Raw genomic sequence first — 27432 nt, 5'->3', positions numbered from 1 at the left:
GATGTACTGGGCCGTACACACTAGCCTCTGAAGTCCCTTGCGGTCGGAGGCCGAGCAATTGCCGTACCAGGCAGTGATGCAACCGGTCAGGATGCTCTCGATGTTGCAGCTGTAGAATCTTTTGAGGATCTCAGGACCCATGCCAAATCTTTTTAGTTTCCTAAGGGGGAATAGGCTTTGTCCTGCCCTCTTCACGACCGTCTTGGTGTGGTTGGACCAATCTAGTTTGTTGTTGATGTGGACACCAAGGAATTTGAAGCTCTCAACCTGCTCCACTACAGCCCCGTCGATGAGACTGGGGACGTGCTCGGAGCTCCTTTTTCTGTAGTCCACAATCATCTCCTTAGTCTTGGTTACGTTGAGGGATAGGTTGTCATTTAGTCCCAGGATCCTTAGCTTGGTGATGAGCTTTGAGGGTTCTATGGTGTTGAACACTAAGCTGTAGTCAATGAACAGCATTCTCACATAGGTGTTCCTTTTGTCCAGGTGGGAAAGGGCAGTGTGGAGTGCAATAGAGATGGCATCATCTGTGGATCTGTTTGGGAGGTATGCAAATTGGAGTGGGTCTAGGGTTTCTGGGATAATGGTGTTGATGTGAGCCATTAACAGCCTTTCAAAGCACTTCATGGCTACGGACGTGAGTGCTACGGGTCAGTAGTCATTTAAGCAGGTTGCGTTCTTGGGCACAGGGACTATGGTGGTCTACTTGAAGCATGTTGATATTACAGACTCAATCAGGGACATATTGAAAATGTCAGTGAAGACACCTGCCAGTTGGTCAGCACATGTCCGGAGCACATGTCCTGGTAATCAGTCTGGCCCCGCAGCCTTGTGTATGTTGACCTGTTTAAAGGTCTTACTCACGTCGGCTACGGAGAGCGTGATCACACAGTCGTCTGGAACAGCTGATGCTCTCATGCATGCCTCAGTGTTGCTTGCCTAGAAGCGAGCATAGAAGTGATTTAGTTCGTCTGGTAGGCTCATGTCACTGGGCAGCTCGCGGCTGTGCTTCCCTTTGTAGTCTGTAATAGTTTGCAAGCCCTGCCACATCCGACGAGCGTAGTATGCTTCAATCTTAGCCCTGTATTGACGCTTTGCGTGTTTGATGGTTCGTCGCAGGGCATAGCGGGATTTCTTGTAAGCTTCCGGGTTAGAGTCCCGCACCTTGAAAGCGGCAGCTCTACCCTTTAGCTCAGTGCGAATGTTGCCTGTAATCCATGGCTTCTGGTTGGGGTATGTACGTACAGTCACTGTGGGGACGACGTCCTCAATGCACTTATTGATAAAGCCAGTGACTGATGTGGTGTAATCCTCAATGTCATCAAAAGAGTCCCGGAACATGTTCAAGTCTGTGATAGCAAAGCAGTCCTGTAGCGTAGCATCTGCTTCATCTGACCATTTTTTTATAGACCGAGTCACTGGTGCTTCCTGCGTTAATTTTTGCTTGTAAGCAGGAATCAGGAGGATAGAGTTGTGGTCGGATTTACCAAATGGAGGGTGAGGGAGAGCTTTGTACGTGTCATTGTGTGTGGAGTACAGGTGATCTAGAATTTTTTTCCCTCTGGTTGCACATTTAACATGTTGATAGATTTGGTAGAACTGATTTAAGTTTCCCTGCATTAAAGTCTCCGGCCACTAGGAGCGCCACCTCTGGGTGAGTGGTTTCCTGTTTGCTTATTTCCTTATACAGCTGACTGAGTGCGGTCTTAGTGTCAGCATCTGCCTGTGGTGGTAAATAAACAGCCACAAAAAGTATAGCTGAGAACTCTCTAGGCAAGTAGTGTGGCCTGCAGTTTATCACAATATACTCTACTTCAGGCGAGCAAAATCTAGAGACTTCCTTAGATTTCGTGCACCAGCTGTTGTTTACAAATATGCACAGACCACCCCCCCCCCTCGTCTTACCGGAGTGTGCTGTTCTGTCCTGCCGGTGCAGCGTGTATCCCGATAGCTGAATATCTATGTCGTCATTCAGCCACGATTCCGTGACGCATAGGATATTACAGTTTTTGATGTCCCGTTGGTAGGATATTCGTGATCGTACCTCGTGTAGTTTATTGTCCAATGATTGCACGTTGGCGAGAAATATTGACGGTAACGGCAGCTTTCCTAGTTGTCTTCTGCGGGTCCTGACGAGGCATCCGGCTCTTCGTCCTCTGCGTCGCTTCCTTTTGCGAATAATTGGGATGTCTGCCCTGTGGGGTGTTTGGAGAATATCGTGTGAGTCCTGCTTGTTGTTGTTGAAGAAATCTTTGTCTAATCCGAGGTGAGTGATCGCTGTCCTGATATCCAGAAGCTCTTTTCTTCCGTAAGATATGGTTGCAGAAACATTATGTACAAAATTATTTATAAATATCGCGAAAACCCCCCACATAATAGCACAATTGGTTAGGAGACCGTAAAACAGCGGCCATCTCCTCCGGCGGCGCCGAGTCCTTTAGATTCCTTTTGGCAAACTCCAAGCGGGCTGTCATGTGCCTTTTACTGAGGTTGCGTTGAACACCAAACACAATTCAATATCACTTTATAAATCAAATAAAAAGCCTAATAACTTGTCAGGAAGTTAACAAATTATATGTTGGATTCACGTCTCCATCTCAACCTAAAATTCCTACTTCCTACTCTGAAGACGCGTTGTGTATACCTGCCCTGGAATAAAGCTTGTTGTCCAATAACTTGCACAGCGGTCGTTTGACCACAGGACTCTAGAGGTATTATAGTCAATGCTAATGAACTGAATATAAGTGAATTTCCATATATCAATGACACTAAAAAATATGTTGAATTTTTCAGCAACTTGCAGTAAATGCTAGCATGGCTTTGGTGATGAAATGCGTTTATTGTTGTCTCCCTATCAGGCCACTACATGCTGTGACAAGGGCCTGGATGGTGTGCTACTTCAGTGCTACTGGAAGCAAGGGCCTTACCTGGGAGCACAGCAACAGTCTCTCTCTCTCTCTCTCTCTCTCTTGCGCTCTGTCTCACACAGCCATTCTGTCAACATGTCAGTGCTTTCAGAAATTATTCATACCACTTGACTTATTCCACATTTTGTTGTGTTACAGCCTGAATTCAAAATTGATCAAATGTATACTTTTTCTCATCTATCTACACACAATACCCCCAATACCCCATAAAACTGAAAACATGTTTTTAGAAATCTTGGCAAATATATTGAAAATAAAATACAGAAATATCTAATTGACATAAATGTTAACACCCCTGAGTCAATACATGTCAGAATCACCTTTGGCAGTGTTTACAGCTGTGAGTTTTTCTGGGTAAGTCTCTAAGAGCTTTGCACACTTGGATTGTACAATATTTTCCATTATTCTTTTTAAAGTTCTGTCAACTTGGTTGTTGCTAGACAACCATTTTCAAGACTTGCCATAGGTTTTCAAGCAGATTTAAGTCAAAACTGAAACTTGGCCACTCAAGAACATTCACTTTCTTCTTGGTAAGCAACTCCAGTGTAGATTTGGCCTTGTGTTTTATGTTTATTGTCCTGCTGAAAGGTGAATTAATCTGCCAGTGTCTGGTGGAAAGCAGACTGAACCAGGTTTTCCTCTAGGATTTTGCCTGTACCTAGCTCCATTCCGTTTAATTTTTGTCCTGAAAAACTCCCTGGTTCTTAACAATTACATGCATAACCAAAACATGATGCAGCGACCACTGTGCTTGAAAATATGGAGAGTGGTACTCAGTAATGTGTTGCCCCAAACACTTTGTATTCAGGACAAATGGTTAATTGCTTTGCCACATTTTTTGCAGTATTACTTTAGTGCCTTGACGCAAACAGGATGCATGTTTTGGAATGTTTTTATTCTGTACAGGCTTCTTCTTTTTTGCTCTTTCAATTGGTTAGTATTGTGGAGTAATTACAACATTCTTCATACATCTTCCGTTTTCTTCTGTCACAGCCATTAAACTTTGTAACTGTTTTAAAGTCACCAATCCCTGAGCGGTTTCCTTCCTCTCCGGCAACTGAGTTAGGAAGGACGCCTGTATCTTTGTAGTTACTGTGTTTATTTATACACCATCAAAAGTGTAAATAATAACTTCACCATGCTCAAAGGGATATTCAATTTCATCTTTTTTTAACCCATGTACCAATAGGTGCCCTTCTTTGGAGTCATTGGAAAACCTCCCTGGTCTTTGTGGTTGAATCTGTGTTTGAAATTCACTGCTCGACTGGGGGACCTTACAGATCATTGTATGTGTTGTGTACAGAGATGAGGTATTCATTAAAAAATCATGTTGAACACTATTATTGTACAGAGAGTGAGTCCATTCAAGTTATTATCTGGCTTGTTATCTGACATTTTTACTCCTGAATTAAATACTTATTGACTCAAGACATTTCAGCTTTTCATTTCTAATTCATTCGTAAAAAAATTCCTAGAACATAATTCTATTTTGTCATTATGGGGTATTGTGTGTAGGCGAGTGACAAAACAAATCTCAATTTAATTCATTTCAAATCCAGCCTGTAACACAACAAAATGTGGAAAATGTCAAGGGGTGTGAATACTTTCTGAAGGCACTGTATTGTATGTATCCACTCAAATTCATACGAAGTAATACGGGCAAAAGCACTGACTTGTATTCACTACTTGTCCCATTCTTTAATCTTGACTAAAATATATATTTTAGTTGACACACCTGTGTGATGTCTGATATACAGTACCAGTGAAACGTTTGGACACACCTACTCATTCCAGGCCTTTTCTGTATTTTTACTATTTTCTACATTGTAGAATAATAGTGAAGACATCAAAATTATGAAATAACAAATCAAAATATATTTGATGTTTGAGATTCTTCAAAGTAGCCACCGTTCGCCTTGATGACAGCTTTGCACACTCTTGGCATTCTCTCAACCAGGTTCATGAGGTAGTAACCTGGAATGCATTTCAGTTTACAGGTGTGCCTTGATAGGGGGCAGTATTCGGAAGTTCAGATGACTGAGGTGCCCAAAGTAAACTGCCTGTTACTCAGGCCCAGAAGCTAGGATATGCATATGATTGGTAGTATTGGATAGAAAATACTCTGAAGTTTCTAAAACTGTTAACATAATGTCTGTGAGTATAACCGAACTGATATGGCAGGCGAAAACCCGAGCAGAATCCATCCAGGAATTCTTTTTGAGGTCCCCACCCTGTCTATGGGAAAAATCAAAGGAAATCCTCCCAGATTGCAGTTCCTATGGCTTCCACTAGATGTCAACAGTCTTTAGAAAGGGTTTCAGGCTTGTTTTTTGAAAAATTAGCTATAATTTGTAGTTTTTCTAGGTGGCTCTCATTTTGACTGTAGTCTTGTGGAGTGCGTGGATGAGGGCGCACACTTCGTTATTTATCTCCGGTAATGAACATACTATTCTCCGTCTTAAATTTGATTGTTTATTTATATATTAGGGTACCTGAAGATTGATTAGAAATGTTGTTTGACTTGTTTGGACGAAGTTTATTGATAACTTTAGGGATTCCTTTGTATTCATTTTGAATGAGGGGAACAGGTAGATTACTGGATCAAGCGCGCCAACTAAACTGACTTTTTTGGGCTATAAAGAAGGACTTTATCGAACAAAACGACCATTTGTTATGTAGCTGGGACCCTTGGGATTGCAAACAGAGGACGATCTTCAAAGGTAAGTGATTTATGTGATCACTATTTCTAACGTTCATGACACCTCTGCTGGTTTGGAAAATGTTTTTAATGCTTTTGTATGCAGGGCGCTGTCCGTAGATAATCACATGGTATAATTTCGCCATAAAGCCTTTTTGAAATCTGGATTAACAAGAAGTTAAGCTTTTAAACGATGTAAGACAATTGTATTTTCTTGAATATTTAATATTACGATTTTTGGATTTTGAATTTCGCGCTCTGCAATTTCACCGGATGTTGTCGAGGGGTGCCGCTAGCGGCACGTCTAGCCCAAAGTGGTTTTAACCCTTTCAATGGCCACATTTTGTGGATGACCAAATGTACTTTTTTTCCTGTGGTAAAGTCATTAAGACAGCACTTATGATTCAAAAGGTCTAAAATCAGTGCAAGTCTCATGTCCAGGTGAATACTACTTTATTAATGTACAGTACCAGTCAAAAGTTTAGACACACCTACTCATTCAAGTTTTTTAAATTTTTACTATTTTCTACATTGTAGAATAATAGTGAAGACTTCAAAACCATTAACACATGGAATCAAGTAGTAACTAAAAATAGTGTTATACAAATTCAAATATATTTTAGATTCTTCAAAGTATCCAACCTTTGCCTTGATGGCAGCTTTTCACACGCTTGGCGTTCTCTCAACCAGTTTCATGAGATAGTCACATGGAATGATATTCCAACAGTCTTGAAGGAGTTCCCACATATGCTGAACACTTATTGGTGGATTTTTCTTCACTCCGCGGTCCAACTCATCCCAAACCATCTCAATTGGGTTGTGGTCAGATGATTGTGGAGGCCAGGTCATCTGATGCAGCACTCCATCACTCTCCTTCTTGGTCAAATAGCCCTTACACTGCCTGGAGGTGTGTTTTGGGTCATTGTCCTGTTGAAAAACAAATGATAGTCCCACTAAGCGCAAACCAAATGGGATGGCGTATCGCTGCAGAATGCTGTTTTAGTCATGCAGGTTAACTTTGCCTTGAATTCTAATTAAATCACTGACAGTGTCACTAGCAAAGCACCCCCACACCATCACACCTCCTCCTCCATGCTTCACGGTGGGAACCACACATGCGGAGATCATCCGTTCACCTACTCTGCGTCTCACAAAGACACAGCGGTTGGAACCAAAAATCTCCAATTTGGACTCATCAGACCAAATGACAGATTTCCACTGGTCTAATGTCCATTGCTCGTGTTTCTTGGCCCAAGCAAGTCTCTTCTTATTATTGGTGTCCTTTAGTGGTAGTGGTTTCTTTGCAGCAATTCGACCATGAAGGCCTGACTCACGCAGTCTCCTCTGAACAGTTGATGTTGAGATGTGTCTGTTACTTGAACTCTGTGAAGCATTTATTTGGGCTGCAATCTGAGGTGCAGTTAATTGCTGATTTCCGAGGCTGGAAACTCTAATGAACCTATCCTCTGCAGCAGAGGTAACTCTGGGTCTTCCTTTCCTGTGGCGGTCCTCATGAGAGCCAGTTTCATCATAGCGCTTGATGTTTTTTGCGATTGCACTTGAAGAAACTTTCAAAGTTCTTGAAATGTTCCGGATTGACTGACCTTCATGTCTTAAAGTCATGATGGACTCTCATTTCTCTTTGCTTATTTGAGCTGTTCTTGCCATAATATGGACTTGGTCTTTTACCAAATAGGGCTATCTTCTGTATACCACCCCTAAATTGTCACAACACAACTAATTGGCTCAAACGCATTAAGAAGGAAAAAATTCCACAAATTAACCTTTAGTTAGTTAGTTGCATCTTTCCTCGGGGAACTGTCTGCGGATAGCTGACAACAGAGTGGCAGGTTTTTTTTATGTGCTGTTCTTGAGTTCCATAACACAGAAGACTCACCTGCAGATAGGGGGATGGACACATGTTAGTTTTTATAATAGTCTGGGAGACCATAAGTTTGAGTGAGTACATTAAATCCAATCCAACCAGTGGCCCTGGATAATATGCTATGCAATCACACAGGCAGACTGCCATAGTAAAATACATTTTACAGAGTGCATCAAGTGTACTATTATGAGTGGAGCTTACTTCTCTGTGCTCTGGAGAGATTGCAGGAAGTTGGTCAGAAGGCTCTGGAGGTCATTGAACCATTCTGTCTCTGTAGTACGTGGAGAAAGACTGATAGACGTAGTGAGTGTGCTTGAAATAGAACCCTCACCCCTGACCTCCCACTGGCCTCCTGCCTAATCCTCTAATCACAGTCTCACTGACAGTGAGTTACTCTAGGATTATACAGGTGTATGGTGCCTAGGGCTTCTCCACTCATATGAGTACTATTAGTACTCTTGATACTATTGTAATAGTACCATGCGATGTAAAGAAAACAATCATATCATGACTTACTGACACAGAGTGCTGCATGTTCCTGCTGGTAGCAAGCCTCCACCTGGATGCAGATAAATGTCCTGCCTTGTAGACTGGTGGCATCTATCTCTACCAGGCTCCCAAGAAATCAGATGACAAACCTGAAGAGATTAACAAAGGTAAATGGTACCTGTATTTAGGATTCATCTGTCAGTTGGCCTATTTCATGATTAATGTCTGTAAATGACAACAATAGAGCTGATAAAAAAAATGTGACATGCCATCCAAGTGAATTATATTATGGCACCACGTCTCATCTCACTAACAATTGCTACCTCGACTTATTCCATCATGACAACGTCATGCTCCTCCTTATTTTACTGTAGTTAGCAGGCTTACAACTTAGATTCCTGTGATTGTTGAGGCCTAATTTAGCATCCAAACAGCTTCATAGACGATGTCTGAAAAATGAGTAACACTTTACTTGACTCCCAGCATCATAACATGTCACATCATAACAGCTGACATAACCTGTCATAATATGGTCAGAACACTGTCAAGAAATATATTTAGACCGGTGGTGGCATATATTGCATTATTTTATAGCTGGTTATGACACCTACATAAGTGTCAAAACCCACTAAACCTACCACATTAGTTATTTTATGGTTGGATATGGTCTGTACATAAGAGTGTCAAAACCCACTAAACCTACCACCGTAGTTATTTTATGGTTGGATATGGTCCATACATAAGAGTGTCAAAACCCACTAAACCTACCACCGTAGTTATTTTATGGTTGGATATGGACCATACATAAGAGTGTCAAAACCCACTAAACCTACCACCGTAGTTATTTTATGGTTGGATATGGTCCATACATAAGAGTGTCAAAACCCACTAAACCTACCACCGTAGTTATTTTATGGTTGGATATGGACCATACATAAGAGTGTCAAAACCCACTAAACCTACCAGCGTTGTTATTTTATGCTTGGATATGGTCCGTACATTAGACTGTCATATCCCACAAAACCTACCACACAAGGCAAAACATTCCATTACACCATAGCCTACTTGTCAATTGTATGTTTATGTCAAATGAAATTTTCTGAAATTGGCCATATGAAATTATAATTGTAATTGCGCACACAGTCCAAATAAAGTGACAGGATGGTCATAATGCTTCATGACAGTGCCATAAAGTGTACTTTCTTAGTCCAAATAAAGTGACAGGATAGTCATAATGCTTCATAACAGTGCCATAAAGTGTACTTTCTTCGTCCAAATAAAGTGACAGGATGGTCATAATGCTTCATAACAGTGCCATAAAGTGTACTTTCTTAGTCCAAATAAAGTGACAGGATGGTCATAATGCTTCATGACAGTGCCATAAAGTATACTTTCTTAGTCCAAATAAAGTGACAGGATGGTCATAATGCTTCATGACAGCGCCATAGTGTATTTTCTTAGTCCAAGTAAAGTGACACAGGATGGTATTAATATTTTATGATAGTGTCGTAAAGTGTATTTTCTACAAGTTATTTTCTATTTTCTACAAGAATTCATTACAACAACAACAAAGGACTTAAGAAACAAACTTTCAAATGAAAGGAAACTTCTTGGCACGGAAAAAAACCCACATTTGAATAAATGGGAGTTTTGACACTTATGTAGGTGTCATAACCAGCCATTAAAACATAATAATATATGTCACAACAGGTGTAAATATATGGGTCATGACAGTGTTATGACCATATTATGACAGGTTATGACAAGTTATGTCAGCTGTTATGACATATTATACAATGGGTTGGTCTAATCCTGAATGCTGATTGGTTAAACCCGCATTCCAGCCGGTGTCTATTCCACGAGTTACCACCGGCAAAATCTATGACGTTAAAATGCCTATTTACGCTGTTCCATCTGACTGCGAAATCCACTATCTCATCAGCCCAGCCAGGCAATTTATGAACTTGATCTCTACTAGATAAAGCATATAGACATTATCTCACGTTTCTTTTAGACTAACATTTAGTTTTCAACAGTGGAGATTTATTATAAACCTTGCTGTCTGTCTCGCCGACATTTGCAACACTTTCAATATTCAAATTCGATCTCCAGCTATCGCATAGTAAGGAACGTGTCAGGAGTCGGGATGAAACAGACAGGCAAATCAGCCTGGATTTATACAAAGAAATATCAATAGAAAACAGGTCAACTTAAATGAAGTGCAGCAAGGAATTGTGGTGTAGTATAGTAGTCTAGGAAAGTCTATGGTTGCCTGGAGTCATTCTCAATCAGAGGCAGGTGTTTATCGTTGTCTCTGATTGGGAACCATATTTAGGCAGCCATATTCTTTGAGTGTTTCGTGGGTGATTGTTCCTGTCTCTTTGAGTGTTTGTTTGCACAAGATAGGGCTGTTTCGGTTTTTCACGTTACGTTTAGTGTTTTTGTATTGTTCGTTTTTCATCTTTATTAAATAACCACGCTGAATGTTGGTCCTCCTCTCATTCGACAGAAGAAAACCGTAACACAGCCAGTATGGCAATAAAACATTTAGAACGAACGACTGGACGAACGATTTAGAACGAATGTCCATAGATACAGAACAAAAAGACTTAATGACTGGGACACGTCTCTGGCAACCGAACTGATAAAACGAACGACTAGCAGGCTTGGATAGCAAGCCTAGATTTGTGTTGGACTATAACTTGTGAAAGGATGAAATAGTATCAATAAATTCATCAAAATAATGTTTTTAATGAAAATATGTAAATCATTATTTGAATATGTTGGTAACCCGTTGTATAAAAGGGATAATGTACCTCAAAGCTGGTGTATGGAGAATATATTGGCACGATTTTCCAGACCTCGACTTCATCTCGGGCCTAACAACAGCCGTGCCAATATATCCTCCAAACACCTGCTTCTCTGGCATTACCACTTAAGTATGACATGTAAAACACAGATAGTTAGCTAGCTAGCTAACCAACATGCTAGCTAGTTTCTCTAGCTAGCTTGACACACTGTAAGGTTAGCTTATCATGCTTTTCAGGACAACTCGACATTCCTCTTGCCAATCCTGGTCGACTGTCACGCCCTGATAATAGAGTCTTTTTATTCTCTATTTTGTTTAGGTCGGGGTGTGACTAGGGTGGGTAATCTAGGTTGTTTTATTTCTATGTTGGCCTGGTATGGTTCCCAATCAGAGGAAGCTGTTTAGCGTTCTCTGATTGGGGATCATGTTTAGGCAGCCATTTCCCCACTGTTTTTTTGTGGGATCTTGTTTTGAGTTAGTGCATGTGGCACCTCTGATGTCACGGTTCGTTGTTCATTTCTTTTTTTGTTTGGAAGTTTCGAGTAAATAAATTATGTGGAACTTTAATCACGCTGCGCCTTGGTCAGTCTCTCCACACAACCGTGACACGAAGACCTCCTACGAAGGTCCACAGTCCGGAACCTCCTACGACGGTCCACAGTCCAGGCACGGCGTCCAGTCCCTCGCCAAGGCCGGAGCCTTCCTCTGTGCCGGTTCCCATTCCAGGCACGGTGACCAGTCCCGCTCCTTGGCAGGAGCCTTCGTCTGCGGCAATGTCCAGACACGGCACGGCGTCCAGTCCTGCTCCATGGCCGAAGCCTTCCTCGGCGCCGGTGCCCAATCCGGGTGCGGCGTTCAACCCAGCTCCATGGCTGGGGTCCTCCTCTGCGCCCGAGGATCAGTCCGGGCACGGTGTTCTACCCGGCTCCATGGCCGGACCCGTGGTTTGGGCAGGGGCAAAGTCCCACACCAGAGCCGCCACCGATGCTGGAGCCGCGGGATGAGCGGTTCTTTGACCCGCACCGGCACCACCACCAAAGCTAGATGCCCACCCTATAGAGTCAGGTTTTGCAGCCGGAGTCCGCACTTTTTTTGGGGGGGGGGGGTACAGTCATGCCCTGAGCATAGAGAGCCTTTTTATTCTCTATTTTGGTTAAGTTGGGGTGTGACTAGGGTGGGTAATCTAGGTTGTTTTATTTCTATGTTGGCCTGGTATGGTTCCCAATCAGAGGCAGTTGTTTAGCGTTGTCTCTGATTGGGGATCATATTTAGGCAGCCATTTCCCCACTGTTTTTTTGTGGGATCTTGTTTTGAGTTAGTGCATGTGGCACCTCTGATGTCACGGTTCGTTGTTTGGAAGTTTCGGGTAAATAAATTATGTGGAACTTTAATCACACTGCGCCCTGGTCCGTCTCTCCACACAACCGTGACATCGACTCCTTCTTGCCTACTCCCGTCTCACGGTCTTCTTCTAGATTCAAAACGTTATGACTGTAGACAGTCTGGTGCCTTATTGTCAAAAAGCAACCCACTGACACAGCAGCATCGCTATTATCTCAAATTTCCAATGTTGAATGAAAAAACAAAGTGACAAATCATATTGATGCATCCACTGTGTATACATAACATTAAGAACACCTGCTCTTTCCATGACATAGACTGACCAGGTGAATCTAGGTTAAAGTTATTATTCCTTTATTGATGTGTCTTCAATCAGTGTAAATCTACTTCAATCAGCGTGGATGAAGGGCTGGAGGCAGGTTAAAGGATTTTTAATCCTTGAGACAATTGAGACATGGATTGTGTATGTGTGCCATTCAGAGGGTGAATGGGCAAGACAAAAGATTGAAGTGCCTTTGAACAGGGTATGGTAGTAGGTGCCAGGCACACCGGTTTGTGTCAAGAACTGCAACGCTGCTGTTTTTTTTTATTTCGCTCAACAGTTTCCTATGTGCATCAAGAATGGTCCAACACCCAAAGGACATCCAGCCAACTTGACAACTGTGGGAGGCATTGAAGTCAACATGGGCCAGCATCCCTGTAGAATGCTTTCGACATCTTGTAGAGTCCACGCCCTGTTGAATTGAGGCTGTTCTTAGGGTAAAGGTGTGTGTGTGGGGGGGGTGCAACTCAATATTAAGAAGGTATTCCTAATGTTTGGTATACTCAGTGTTTTTGCACTACACATACTTTTTTGGGGGGGTGCTATTGTGAAACATGGTATTTAATGAAAATATAAATGTAGAATGAACGGTCCATCTTTAGTGTTTCCACTGGGGTACAATAACTACTGCGCACATGGCTTGAAATCACCTCCCCAGTTTAAGCACCTCCTTCCACGTTGAAATGAGATAGTGTGCCCAGTGAGAAGGGCCCTTTAAACTTGAAAAAGATTCAACTTGAAAAATACTATCACTGACGCCTCAGAGGCTACATTCACTTTTGGTTTAGCTTTTTTACCTGATAAAATATCTTAATTCAATTGTTGGAATTATATCAGATTTATCCTAGGTAATAATGTTAACTTGTATTTGTGAATTTAGCAAAAATGGGACTAGATTCATTTCCTTAGATGAGAATTGTATCTCTTTTCATACCTATAGGGTTTTACATCAAGTGGATTTTCTGTGGAAAGGAATACCACAACCAAAAGGTATGTGTGCCCAGGCACAACCCACTGATGACCTGCTTGTTTGAAATGTCTACACAGAGCTTGTGTTTTTGGTTGTCTGTGCTGCTGTTTCGTATACATGCACTGTTGACACTGTACACATGGTTGATACTTGTCACCTGCTGCACCATGTCTTCTAAAATGTAAATCTCCAGTTTTGAAACAGATAGAAACCTACCTAATGGGGGGGGGTCAGTAGGTATTAGGTTTTTGTCTTGAAATTACAGCCTAGGCTAAAATGTCTAAAGCTGTAACCTACTTTGAGATGGGGGGGGCTAATCATGTCCAAACTTGCACAATTTCCTTTCATTCTGCTGTTATTAGGAAATAATAATGGAAATTCAAAAGTGTCTAACATTAGTTTTGGAGTAGCCTAGCATGCAGGCAGGCTGTCAGCGTGGACATGGCGCCTTATGTCAACCAGATGCATCAAATCATGTGGAAGTCATTCATTGTCGATGGAGCAGTCTGCAACGCTGCGTTGGGGATACCGCACTAGGCTGTAGTGCGTTCTGTGTACCACGTGCATTTAATATCTTCAACTAGTGCGGTTGCTTTACTGTGCACTGGTACATGGAAGTACACAGACTCCAACTAGCTAGCTTTTAGCAACTTGAAAAGCGAAGCACGTGCATCAAGTACGAAAAATGCGGGCTACACATCCAACAAACAAAACGCATATGCATATGGTGGAGATTGGGCGTTATGTAAACGGTATAGACTTTATACACAAGCCTCGCGTCGCCCAGGCGATTCTGAAACCTATACCCCAGTTGGAAATGCAGTAGCCTAGCATTGAGATATTGGAAAACTTCACAGTAACATAGTTGGAACATCTGGGAAATGTTATTGAAGTCAGACCAATAGGCTACACTTAAATAGGCTACACTTTGTTTGTATAACCTTATGTTTTGTTTGTCGCCATGTTCTTCACATGATCCGTTATTTCCTTATAATATATGGGAACTCACAGCGCACCCCTTTTCAATAGATGAGCATCAGTAATTGTCTACTATTTGTTTAACTAAACAGGGTGCGTGGTGTCATAGTAGCCTACCGTGTTACTATATTTAATAGGTTACGGGAAATACTATGCTTATGGCGCAATGTGCAATGTAGACACGTTCAACAAGACAGAGATGTTTCATTGATATCACTGTGCATTTTGATATCTTGAAATGCTGCATGCATGGTGGTGATTCGAGTGTCAAACGTGTGTATGCCTATATACCAGTGAGCGGTCTGGGCATAGCAGTGACTTGATAAGCAAAGCAACAATATATGTGGGCTGCGCTAGAAATATATTTTATTTTTCCGTGTCATTAGAATTGACCGATTTTTTTAGTTGGAACATATTGACGATGCGCGTTCCAGACCCCGCCTGCTTCACAGTACGTCATTGGCGAGTAGTAGGGAGGGGGCGAAGGGACTCACTTCCCTGCCTACTTTTAATAGCTTTGTCATGTGATGGAAGCAGTTGTAAGACAGGTACCCTCAGTTCATTCTCGGTAAGGGGCAGTAGCCTGTGCGAGAGCGAGTGGAGCGCGAGTGGATTTCTTTTTGCCTGATTTCTTTTTTTGTTTCTTTCGGATCGTCATTCAGTGCCTGGATGGCGTGGGACAGGTGTAACCAGGACTCGGTCTGGAGAGAATTAGAGGTGAGCAGTTCTAAAATATCCAACTTATTGTCAACTGTACCGTTCTGGAACGTTTTGGGTGATGGACCTCACAGAACATCCAAAGACGTTGATATCCGATAACGAATACGGCTTTTCCTTTGCTGTGTTGGCACGGGATGCGTAATATCGCCGCTATTGCGCTGAGGATACGATACGGGGAAATGCACAGGAATACATGACAAGTGGAGGGGATAAAGCAAAATTGCTGCTTTTACTTCATAGTGTCGTGTTTAAGTCGTTATATGTAATGTTGTAGGCTGCATGAGCGGTGCGTCTCTTGCAGCCCTGGAGTTTGCTGCTGGTCGCGTCTCCCTAGGATGTCGTGCAGTCGGAAAGAATGTTTACATGCGTATGGAGATCTTTCCAGTCAAAGTCTGTATTCGCTCTTGTGCTGATGTGAGAAGGGTCCGCTCTTGAAGTCCGAATGACAGAAATGTTTCTAAGTCAGGTATTGTACAGTGACAAAGAACACTCACGACGATATACGTGTCTTTTTATCGGGGCTTTATCGGGATTTTACGTGATTTGTTCAGTGGGATTTGTTCAGTGGAAAGTGCAGGGGTGATAACAGGCACGGAGGTTCGATATTACGGAGGAGCATCTTCTCTAACATGTATCGGGCGCGTCTTGACATTTCTGCCAACAACATCCGTTTGGAGGAGTAAACACATATCTGTAGCCTAGTTGCATATTACAAAATGAGAATGTTTTGACCGGTTAATGAAAATATTTGCGTAATTGCCATCGGTAATGTTTTTCCCATAGCATACTTTGTAAGCTCTTGGTTTAAAACGCACGGGGTAGATTGACAACTCAATGCAATGATTTTTACTTGAATAACTGGAAATAATGCAAATAGTGATTTGGAGATGGACGATAGACTATAACTCTGTTATTAGTGTTATGCATGTCTATGCAGTTTTGTTTTAGGCATTGAGCTGTAGGCTATAGTCTGCAGTTACCGTCGACTTATACGCATTCATGGGATAGAAGCTCATCTTCGATATGAAGCTGCTGTCGGTTTATCAGCTTTTCTCCATCTGTCTATTATCACCACTCGAGGCAAGATTGAATGACAATTATTCGCTTGACAAAATGCCTTGAAATGTCAGTTTAACCCATTACTTATTGACCAAGACCATTGACCTACGCATGTATTTATTTGCTTGCATTGACAGCCTGGCGAATTACTTTATGCACCAGTAGCACTCCTTTACACTTTAACTTCAATTATTCATATCGATAGATGGATGCTCGGTCGTCTGAGCCAGCCTGTCAAATTATTATAGTAAAAAAAAAAACATTTTTGTTTTTTTGTTCCGTGTCGGCATTTTCGAGTGTATCATCGTAGTGATATCTGCTGCCTATCTATTGTGTTGTTCACCCCCCCATTAAAAAGGTGCGTGTTTTTCAAGAACCTGTCCTGCTTGTGACAGACATGCTAACTTTATTCTATATTTTCTAAGTGCGTCAATTCATTCTGAGTTGAGTATAAATCATGCCGTGAAATTTCCAAAGACCGCCCCTTTACAACCAGGGAATTTCACTCAACATCCCCAGTCATATTCCTAATAATCTCACCATAGCAGGTGCTTGTATGTGTTCTGTGTGTGTAAATCACGTTGGCTCGCAGTGGCGGTTAGCGCACTCCCCCCTCGCTCTGTCTGGCGGCGCTATTTCATTAACACCCTTGGAAGTCGATGAGAAGATTGAGAGGAAATGTCAGATCTCTCTTTGATTTCTTTTTTCGTATATCTTGATAAAGTGGGGCATTTTACAGGGCTAGGAGGGATAGAGACTATGATGAATTTGCATCTTTATCCTAGTTTATGGGCAAAGGAGAGGGAGTTGTGTTGTAAATATAGCCTATGACTATGTCATCTCATGAGTGCAACCAGAGGCCGGATCGACTATGGCACGTGTTGGCCGGGGCGTTTTTCTTTTTTTGAAGCCTACCTCCCACTTGGTATAGTAGGCTATATGTCTCTCTGTTGCCCTGAGTCGAACCCTGGGCTCATCTCTCTCCAGTCAGACGCCCTCTCCCTCTCTCTGGCTCCTTGGCGAACTAACTGCCTCCGGGGTATGCCCGAGGGTATCACCATTAACTCTCCCTTAAGTCTGCATACATTGAATCCTGACAACTCTCTAGCCAACATTTATGACATGTGGGGTTCGATTTGACATTTGCCAAACTTAAAACGCCTGTTTATCTATGCATAACGAGGGTGTCAGTGAGAAGACGCGAGAGTAAATTTGGGATTTAAAAAAATACCTGCATTTGGTTCACTCGAGCTGATATCTCCTTGCTTGCCTGGGGGTTTCTCTCTCTGTCGAGTAGAAGTGACTGCCATGTTCCAGAACAAGATGCATTGCGTGCAGTGCTGGCATAACCTTGCCTCAAGCAAGCACGGGCCGCTGAAGCAATTAACATTTGTAACATATTGGCACCTGAATAAGAAATGTAGGTTAGCAAAGCGCCTTCCTGGAACGTGTTTACATTGAGCTTGCAACCGTTGGCGCAGAGTCAAACTTCATTGCCCCATCTTCCTCCTCTCTCCACACCACACATATTTAAAGTCTGTGGATCCCCTCAACGCAGTTCGATGAAGCGATGATTTGTGTCTGGAGAGCGGCGGAGCATCTGTCGCATAGGCCCCTATATAAAAGCGGACAGTGACGAATGAAATGGCAGCATTTAGCATCACCGTGGCCCGCTGTATCACATGTACGGGGTGGAAAACGACTGTTGGGTCAGAGTGAAATTTGTGCCATGGCTAACGCTGCCATTGTGTTGACGCGCCCAGGTCAGCCAGTCAGGTGGCAAGTCTAGCCATGCTGTCATTCAAATGAGGTTGACCCCGAGAGTTCAGCCTATCAGTGACATGGACATAAAACCATAGGAAGAATACCCATGGAACACGATGTTAAATGAATTATCAGGCTTTATGAATGTCTGACCTATTAGGCCAATAGGCCTAGCAGGATTTCCTAGTCTGCTAAAACGAACCATGCAGTATGAGAAATGTAAAAAGTTAGGCCTATCAATAAAGATAACTTGTTATCATCAAATACATAATGAATGTCCTCAAGGCCAGGATGTAGTGTACAGATATTGCATAATAACCATAAAATAATACCTGTGGGGGTAACGGCTTGTGAATTCATGTGAAAAAGTAGCTTTCATCATTTGCCTCAGTGTGCGTGTGTGTTTGTGTGTGTGTGCGTTGGTACGTATGTGTGTGTTGATGGGTTTTTGACACCTTCCATCTTCTTGTCTCCCCAGTGTGCTGCCTTGGTTGGCGAAGACCAACCTCTCTGTCCGGACCTCCCCGAACTCGACCTCTCAGAGCTTGATGTCAGTGACCTGGATGCGGACAGCTTCCTGGGCGGGCTCAAGTGGTACAGTGACCAATCAGAGATAATTTCCAGTCAATATGGCAACGAGGCTTCCAACCTCTTTGAGGTAAGAGAGCATATCATACTACAGCTTGTTTTTATTTCCCCAAGTCTCTCTGCTCCCCTTTGTCCCAGTATCACACAATTTATGACACGGTCGTTAACTATTTACGGATATTTTGGTAGCCTGGACTCTTGTTCAGTATGTATTTTTCCATCTAGGAAGTGGATGCTAGGTAAATGAACTCTTCAGAGGTCACCAGCCTGAGCTCAGTCAGCGATAAAAACAGACGCGTCACACTGTATGCTGAGTTTGCTATCTGTTGAAAGCCTTCCAGGTACATGATAAAAAACCTCCCGCCTCGTACAGTATGTAGTAGTACCGACTGTATTGAGAGAGGGACTTTATATCCCCCTGAAAAGTACGAAGTCAAGATAACAGGGGTTTGGCGATAAGCCTGGAGACCTTTGTACTGCCCTTTGGCTTCTCTCCCTGACAGTACCTTATCAATCCCCCAAGTCATTTATTACAGTCCAGCCACTGCTCTACTCTGCTGTGGCAGGCATCTAAAGGAGCAGAGGAAATTAAACCCAGCTCTTGGCCCTTTGGCCCCCATATTATGGCCATATTGCGAAAGCCCCCTTTTCCAAAAGGTTTGGGAGGAAAATGTTCATCTTTCAACCTGCGGCACTCTCTCTCATTCAGGGAGGCAAAGTCCACTGAAAGTAGCATGCTGGGGGGAAATAAAGTCATTTGGGACAAGTAAGCTAGGAGAGACAGTTCATTACTGTTTTATCAGTGGGGAGATAGGCGAGGAACATGGAGATTGGTGCTGGCTTGGCTAGAGAGAGGAGAATGCTGGAGGGGAATGCCACTGTTGGTCTGTGGCTTGTCATGCTGTCACGTTTTCGGAGGCGGAAAGTGTGTGTCTCAATGGCCCCAGTAGGGGAGAGGTTGATAGCGGACAGAATTCTTTCCACGCACACACACACACACACACACACACACACACACACACACACACACCTCCCTCTGGTCCTTCAACCTAGTGCCAGTGAGGGGCCCCTAGACAGTCCCTTGTGCTCCGGGGTCTTGAGTGCTAGTCGTGTGACTCCGGACCCTCAGAGTGATATGGCCTGCGGCCGATGAGGGGATGGATAAAAATACAAGCTAGCATGTCTGTCAAGTGTGTGTGTGTGTGTGTCACATTTTAAAACACAATGCACTCTTTGAGGTAGCCAGCATAGAGAAACCAGCACTGTACGAAGTGTGTGTGTAGGATACTACATTATTTCAACACACATACTACACAGCTACGATCAGAAAACAGCTGTAACGTTCGAAAAACATCTGAGCACTAATGAATGTGATGCATTTCAAATGAGTTGGCTTTACAATCAATGAATGTATTCCTTGTGCTGGTGGTTGCCATCTGGAATTGGAAAGTGGAAAGTTTTCAAGTTGCCATACGAAGTGCTCAGTACATCATACTGCAACACTGGGAGTTGGCTCGTGTTATTAGTAATCCTTACTAATCTGACAGGGGAAAAATGGTTGGTTCTCTCTCTGTGTTTGTGTGTGTGTGCGTGCACGCTCACAGATCAGAGGCTTGGGGCTGGGGGTTGCCGCACAAACTTTCTGCGCTTCCCTGATTGGCCAGTGTGGGGCACTGCAGCGCCCAATCACAACGTCAGGTTTTAGAACTGGTTAATGATTGGCCAGCTGTTATGTGAAACAAGTTGGCACAGGGGACTTTGTGTTCTTCCTTTCTCACAATCTACTGCCAATGTTTTCTTAAACTACCTGACTAGAGGTTAATGGGTGTTCGTGGTAGGTCGTCTCTACCCTAACCGTAACCTTAAACAATGCACAAACGAATGAATACACACGCACACACACAAACCTCATAGACATACAAATCCACACACATACTTACATAACTACTGCACACACAAATGCGCATAGTCTCTCTCTCAGTCTCTCTCACTAATTCTCTCTCTTTTTCCACACACACACACACACACACAGAGTGCTGAAGGGCCCGTTGCTCTGTTTTTTTTTTATCTTGCATGTGTGATTTGCCATGGAGTTCTTCTAGTGTGCACAGAACAGAACAGGCCCTGGCTGGCAGGCAGATGAGCAGAGAGAGAGATCGAAAGCGAGACAGAGAGATAGGATCGGGAGCAGCAGCAGAAAAGGCACAGTGGATTGTTGTGAACTTGACGGTTGATGCCCTTCAGTGTCAGTTCGCTTGGCCATGATTCATCTGGAGCATCTCCGGGGCTAAAATGGTGGGGTTGAGTCTGGAGGTGGTAGGGGAGTGGAGGCCGCTTCACAGGGAGGGTGCCTGGAAGCTGGGTGCAGCTGTCACCGTGGGGCCCCGTTCTGGAGGGTGGGCGGTAGGGAGGGGGAACCAAGACGGGGAGATGTGTGCTAGGCTGGGCTCCCTCTGGCTACTGCACACAACTGGAGGGAGGGGGAGAGCGTGAGAGATAAAGAGAGAGATAAACAGATATAAAGAGACAGAGTGAGAGTGATAGAGGCAGAGAGAGACTGAGACTGCAAGAGAGAGACACCCTCTGATGCCAGAGAAAGAAAGCTTTGTCTTTCCTTCTTTAAGAACAGCCTCTGAGAATCCTTCCTAAAATGGACACCCTGGTTGTGTTTTAATGAACTCCAGTCTCGGTCCAACGCTACTTGGGAAGAAGAACAAGTATTGTTTTTGTAGCGTTGGCACTGATGCAGATGCTGCCGGGCCGCGTGACTGGCGGTGGCAAATGTATAAGCAGCTTTATTATTATACAGCTAGAATTTAGTTTTTTAAAAGTCGCTGGCTGTCGATAATGTGAACATCTAGCGTGAAGTTGGTTCGATCATTAATGGACCAGGGTGATTGTTCACATCCTGCACATGGGCTATTCGTGTGTGTGTTTGGTGTGTGCGACTACTATCAAGTGTTTGATATAGAGTGTGTGTGTGTGTGACTGTCTGCTTGTGCGTGTGTGTGTGTGTTTGTGTTTGCGGGTGTGCTTGTCCATGTGCATTGTGTGTGTGTGTTCTTTCCCTTGGATGGCCTATTTTACTGTACTCTGCCAGTGTTCTTCAGCGGGATCCGGACAATACTGAGAGTGGCACACAGCCTCTTACAAGGCCAGCTATCAGTCTGGACCACAGTGTGCTCTCACACCTCTTCAACACGCCCCGGCCACTAAGCCAACACTTTCTATATCGGGCTATGGTTGTTGGGTCTGCCAGTGAGATTATGTCCAGAACTCCCCAACCGGTTGCCAATGTGGACTCAGAATCACGTGGGATCCTCAAGATACTCAGGATACTCAAACAACAGATCTAGATTCAGAATCCCTACCTTAAACCTTATACAGATTAAGCAAGATCTGATCCTAAATCAGTGGTTAGGAGCAACTTTATACCCACTCCATCAAATATGGCTGCCGTCTCCTTGTAAGGAAGGAGTGGAAATAACATTTGCCCAATGCCCGTCTCAAACACTCTGATCAAGTCATTTAAAGATGACTCTATCCCCAGCTGTCAATCACTCAACATTACCCAGTAAAGATATCAGACCATTAACAGAGTCTCTTATTAACAACGATAGTGAGGTAGTCAACATTGCTAGAGGTAAAACAAGATGTCGATTGCGTGCCTCTGTCTGAAACAAGTCGCTGATCCCGTGGATTGAGTGATTGGCGTCATTTTCGCGGCGAGGATAGAATCCCGCCATGGAGTGCCAGCGGAAATCCCCCAACTGATGAATTAAAAACAAGAGAGTCTGGTGAGAGAGGGAGTGGAGGATTTAGGGCATTAGCCAGGTACTGTATATGCAATGGCTTTTTCTGTGTCGGTCGCACACAAACACACGCTAGATTAGTCATCGGAGGTGGGCGATCTCGCTTACGGCGGGTTTGGGATTGTTAAAGGAAGAAGGTATTATGCCTCCGAGACAGAGGTCCCTCCTCTGTTTGTTTCATTTTTGTTTGTTTATGTGTTGTTCAAATGTTTCCCTGGGCAGATGCAGTGCTTACGCATAGCGGGCCGAGGAAGACAGCCCGGATTGATTAGGGGGATGTGTGTGTGTGTACGTTTGGAAGTGCTGAATGTGTCGCGATCAAAATGTTTGTTTAATAGTCCCCCCTCCCTCACCCTAGACACTTACAAGTAGTAAACTTGCACGCACACACATGCACGCGCACACACACACACACACACACACACACACACACACACACCTTCATCACCCCCTGTTACCAGTCCCCGCTGAACGCTGGCTGCGTTTACTTTGCAAATTTATGCTGACATTTGAGAGCACAGCACACGCACCCTTTCTGCAGTTCAGCGAGGGTGGCTAAATTATCATACTGTACTGTATAATATGATTCTCTCAAGTGAGCCCTATTAAAATAAAACACACTTCCCATAATTGTTAGGACCCCTACTTTGTGCACAAACAATGTAGTTTGATAAAAGCCAGGCTCCCCTTCTTCTGATAAACAAAGGCAATCTCTGTAACAGTGTAACAGACTCACAGATCTGCCATTCTGGCTGTAATGTAGTCTTGTGGTTTTTTGGGGGGGAGGGGTGTTGCAAGTGTGCTGATCAAAATGTTATGTTCCAATACCCCTTTCTTCCAACACACACAGGCACACTCAAGTGTACACGTATAGGCACTCACTCACAGGTGAACACACACACGTCAGCACACACACACAGGGTTGAGTCGGAGCGTTATCTCTGAGCGTCTGTCAGATTCATTCCACAGCAAAGAGATACTCTCACTCTATCTCTCTCCTTCTCTCTATCTCTCTCTCCCCTACACAATACTCCATTGGCTCTCACACAGACACACACACACACACACACAGACACTCTCCCCAAAGGATGTCCGCAAACAGCCCCGTTACGTTTCATATCCAGTGGGCATAAAGAAATGGATTCACCCGCAGACTGAGGGATGGGGAGGAGGGGGGAGGGAGTGAGGGAACGAGGTGAGCGAGGCAGCCAAGAAAATAGTACCCTCAGGGCATGTTTGGAAAAGAGCAAGAGGGAATATCTTTTGGTGGTTGCTTGGCAGGCTGGCTGGCTGACTGTTGTATGTCTTCCTAAAGAGATACACTGCTGATTGAGGGCTGGGTTGGAGCAAGTAAGTGCCCCAGCTGAGTGTCCTCAAACGTATTAGCTGATTGTATCTGCTTAACAAGACACCTGCACACACATGCGCACACACATGCGCACACACACACACACACACACACCCTTCTATTCAATCAGACGGCACCGGTACGGCCAAGAGTTTAATGGGTTTTGTGTGTGCAGGCGCTAGCCGGACTGTCTGTCTAATGTTTCGGGGTCTGTGTATCTAATGATGAAAAGCTTTGGGTCCCATCTCACACAGAGAACCATACTGTACTGGGCATGGATGGAAAACACACTAACTGTATCATCTGACAACACCATAGACACTGCATTCGGAAAGTATTCAGACCCCTTGACTTTTTCCACATTTTGTTACGTTACAGCCTTATTCTAAAATGGATTAAAAACATTTTTTCCTCATCAATCTACACACAATACCCCATAATGTTTTTTTAAATGTAAAAAAAAAGAAAGTCTGAAATGTTTGAAAATGTATTACAAATTAAACCCAGATATATCACATTTACATAAGTATTCAGACCCTTTACTTAGTACTTTGTTGAAGCACCTTTGGCAATGATTACAGCCTCGAGTCTTCTTGGGTATGACGCTACAAGCTTGGCACACCTGTATTTGGGGAGTTTCTCCCATTCTTCTCTGCAGATCCTCTCAAGCTCTGTCAGGTTGAATGGGGAGTGTTGCTGCACAGATATTTCCAGGTCTCTACAGATATTTTTGATTGCGTTCAAGTCCGGGCTCTCAAGGACATTCAGAGATTTGTCCTGAAGACACTCCTGCGTTGTCTTGGCTGTGTGATTAGGATGGTTTTCCTCTTGTAAACTGAAATTTTTCATCAAGGATCTCTCTGTACTTTGCTCCGTGCACCTTTACCTCGTTCCTGACTAGTCTCCAAGTTCCTACCGCTGAAAAACATCCAACTTAAATGCTGACCAGACCGCTAGCGTGCGTACATCCGTCATCGCGTGCATGTTGATTTTATCCACCCACACCAGGTCACACAGGTTGAAATATCAAAACAAACTCTGAACCAACTATATTCATTTGGGGACGGGTCGAAAAGCATTGAACATTTATGGGCAATTTAACTAGCTAACTTACTGTTGCTGGCTAATTTGTCCTGGGATATTAACATTGGGTTGTTATTTTACCTGAAATGCACAAGGTCCTCTACTCCGACAGTTAATCCACAGATAAAAGGTTAAAGTTTGTTTCTAGTAATCTCTCCTCCATCAGGCTTCTTCTTCTTCGGACTCTATATGGCGGTTGGCAACCAACTTTAAGGTGCATTACCACTACCAACTGGACTGGAGTGTGGACCTCAGTTAATCTTTCAATCACCCACGTGGGTATATGCACCTAAAAACCAATGAGGAGATGGGAGAGGCGGGACTTGCAGCACATCAAGCTTCACAAATAGAACCAAGTTCTATTTTAGCGCCTGGCTACACAGACGCTCATTGAAGCTCGCAAGCAGTGTGGGTGCAATGATTGAATAACACATATGTGTACATTTACTTTTCAACGTGAGCGGTGTGGTCAGCATGTTAGGTGATGGTGCCAGGTTTTCTCCAGAAATGACTCTTGGCATTCAGGCCAAAGAGTTCAATCTTGGTTTCATCAGACCAGAGAATCTTGTTTCTCATGGTCTGAGAGTCTTTAGGTGCCTTGTTAAATGGCAGGTGCCATTTACTGAGGAGTGAGTTCTGACTGGCCACTCTACCATAAAGGCCTGATTGGTGGAGTTCTGCAGAGATGGTTGTCTGGAAGGTTCTCCCATCTCCACAGAGGAGCTCTTTCAGAGTGACCATCGGGTTCGTGGCCAAGGCCCTTCTCCCCCGATTGCTCAGTTTGGCTGGGAGGCCAGCTCTAGAAAGAGTCTTGGTGGTTCTACATTTTTTTCATTTAAGAATGATGGTGGCCACTGCGTTCTTGTGGACCTTAAATGCTGCAGAGATGTTTTTGGTACCCCTACCCAGATCTGTGCCTTGACACAATCCTGTCTCTGAGCTCTACGGACAATTCCTTTGACCTCATGGCTTGGTTTTTGCTCTGACATGCACTGTCAACTGTGGGACCTTATATAAACAGGTGTGTGCCTTTTCAAATCATGTCCAATCAATTGAATTTACCACAGGTGAACTCCAATCAAGTTGTAGAACCATCTCAAGGATAAGCAATGGTAACAATATACACCTGAGCTCAATTTCAAGTCTCATAGCAAATGGTCTGAATACTTATGGAAATAAGTTATTTCTGTTTTAAATTTTTTTATAAATTATCATACATTTCTAAAAACCTGTTTTCGCTTTGTCATTATGGGGTGTTGTGTGTAGATTACTGAGGGAAAAAAATATTTGATCAATTTTAGAATAAGGCTGTAACGTAGCAAAATGTGGAAAAATTCAAGGGGCTGAGTACTTTCCGGGGGCACTGTATAAGGTCCCAACACGGGTGGGGTCAGCTATGTGACCTAGTGTCCTGTATGTCTCCCTCCTGAACCCCTTAATGAGGACATGGGGGTAAAGGTTAACCATGAAGAGGTCACATCCACCTCGCACTTCCGTCAAAGTAGAATCTGACTGCCAGCCACTGGAGTGAAGCCCCCATGACAGGTTTATTGTATTTTTAAAAAAAGACTATAATAGGTTGTGTTTCCTTTGAGGTTGTAATGTGTGTTGGGTGTGTGTGTTGTTTGCTTGTTTGTGTGTTGTTGTTGTTCTTAGAGTGAGAGTAAGGTGTAAAGTTGGCATGCCGTTGCTGCAATAGGTAGGCACCCACACTTCCTCAAGCTATACTAGTAGCTAGTGTGTGTGTGTGTGTGTGTTGTGTGTATGTGCGCACGGGCACACACAAGAGAGTGAGACAACTTATAAAAATACCAGGTGGTGACGTTTGCATGTGATGAATGGCTAGTCGCTGCACTTCCATAGCGTTCCTGTCTGTGTGTGTGTGTGTGTGGCTATTTTTAGTGCGAGAGCGTAATCTGTACTAAGAGCCTTTCAGGACCGCTTCTCTTTACCCTGGCCGGAAATGCTAAGCCAATAAGCCCCCTGCACGCACACATAGACACACACACACACACACACACACACACACACACACACACACAAATACACACACACACACACACACACATACAAATACACGCAGGAACCCAAACCGCAAGCCAAGCCTTCCTGTATTATTTAATAATGTATACTTTCAAGCGGGTGGGAGTTAAAAACACTTGCTTTTTAGAGAGGGATAGAGCGAGAAAGAGTAACAGAATGAGTGAGAGCGAGGCAGAGTAAGAGAGAGAGAGAGAGAGAATAGAGTGAAGAGAAAGGAGAGAAAGTGAATTGAAGAGAGAGTGAGAGAGCAAGTGAACGATAGAAAGAAGGAGAGAGGCCCTCAGTCCGTGGGTTCAGTGATTAGATGTGAAGTGCTATCAGTCCTGTGTGATCCTCCTCTCCAGGAGAGGCATATCGATCAGAGGTGTGCAGCCCTCCCCAGCCCGGCAGCCCTGCCTTGCTACAGCTAGCATTTCTGCACTAGCGCCTCTCTCTTCCCTAGACCTACTCATAGAATAGGATGGAATAAACTAAATTGCCGTGATAGAAAAAAAATGGTCTCTTACAAAGTGTGCAGTGTTTCTTTTTCTTGTATGCCTTTTGATGTGGAAGTCAAACTCACAACCCTGGTCATTCCGGAACTACGTTCAAGACCA

At 43.6% G+C, this 27432-nt stretch overlaps 1 protein-coding gene and 1 long non-coding RNA gene across 6 annotated transcripts in view; one reads left to right on the top strand and one right to left on the bottom strand.

Annotated features, from left to right (window-relative positions):
• Positions 1-7324: 7324 nt before the first annotated feature.
• On the bottom strand, positions 7325-17956 carry LOC121847433. Its single transcript, XR_006084284.1, has 3 exons — positions 17430-17956; positions 7712-8148; positions 7325-7522 (listed from the first exon to the last, which is right to left on the bottom strand). It is a non-coding gene; the product is annotated as an uncharacterized LOC121847433 (long non-coding RNA).
• The window catches only part of LOC112259985 (peroxisome proliferator-activated receptor gamma, coactivator 1 alpha), a 42141-nt gene continuing 29642 nt past the window's right edge, over positions 14934-27432 (top strand). For 3 of the 5 annotated variants that reach the window (XM_024434742.2, XM_024434744.2, XM_024434743.2), the window contains exons 1-2: positions 14936-15136; positions 18441-18620. In XM_024434742.2, the coding sequence (XP_024290510.1) occupies positions 15089-15136; positions 18441-18620 (228 nt within the window). In that variant the 5' untranslated portion in view covers positions 14936-15088. Of the gene's footprint in view, positions 15137-18440; positions 18621-27432 lie in introns of all 5 variants that reach the window. The other 2 variants (XM_024434745.2, XM_042328394.1) reach the window with 2 other exon arrangements.

This window comes from Oncorhynchus tshawytscha, linkage group LG10 (genome assembly GCF_018296145.1).
Source record: "Oncorhynchus tshawytscha isolate Ot180627B linkage group LG10, Otsh_v2.0, whole genome shotgun sequence".
Lineage (NCBI taxonomy): Eukaryota > Metazoa > Chordata > Actinopteri > Salmoniformes > Salmonidae > Oncorhynchus > Oncorhynchus tshawytscha.
The sequence above is the reverse complement of the archived record's forward strand: the minus strand, read 5'-3'. Positions and strand labels throughout refer to the sequence as shown.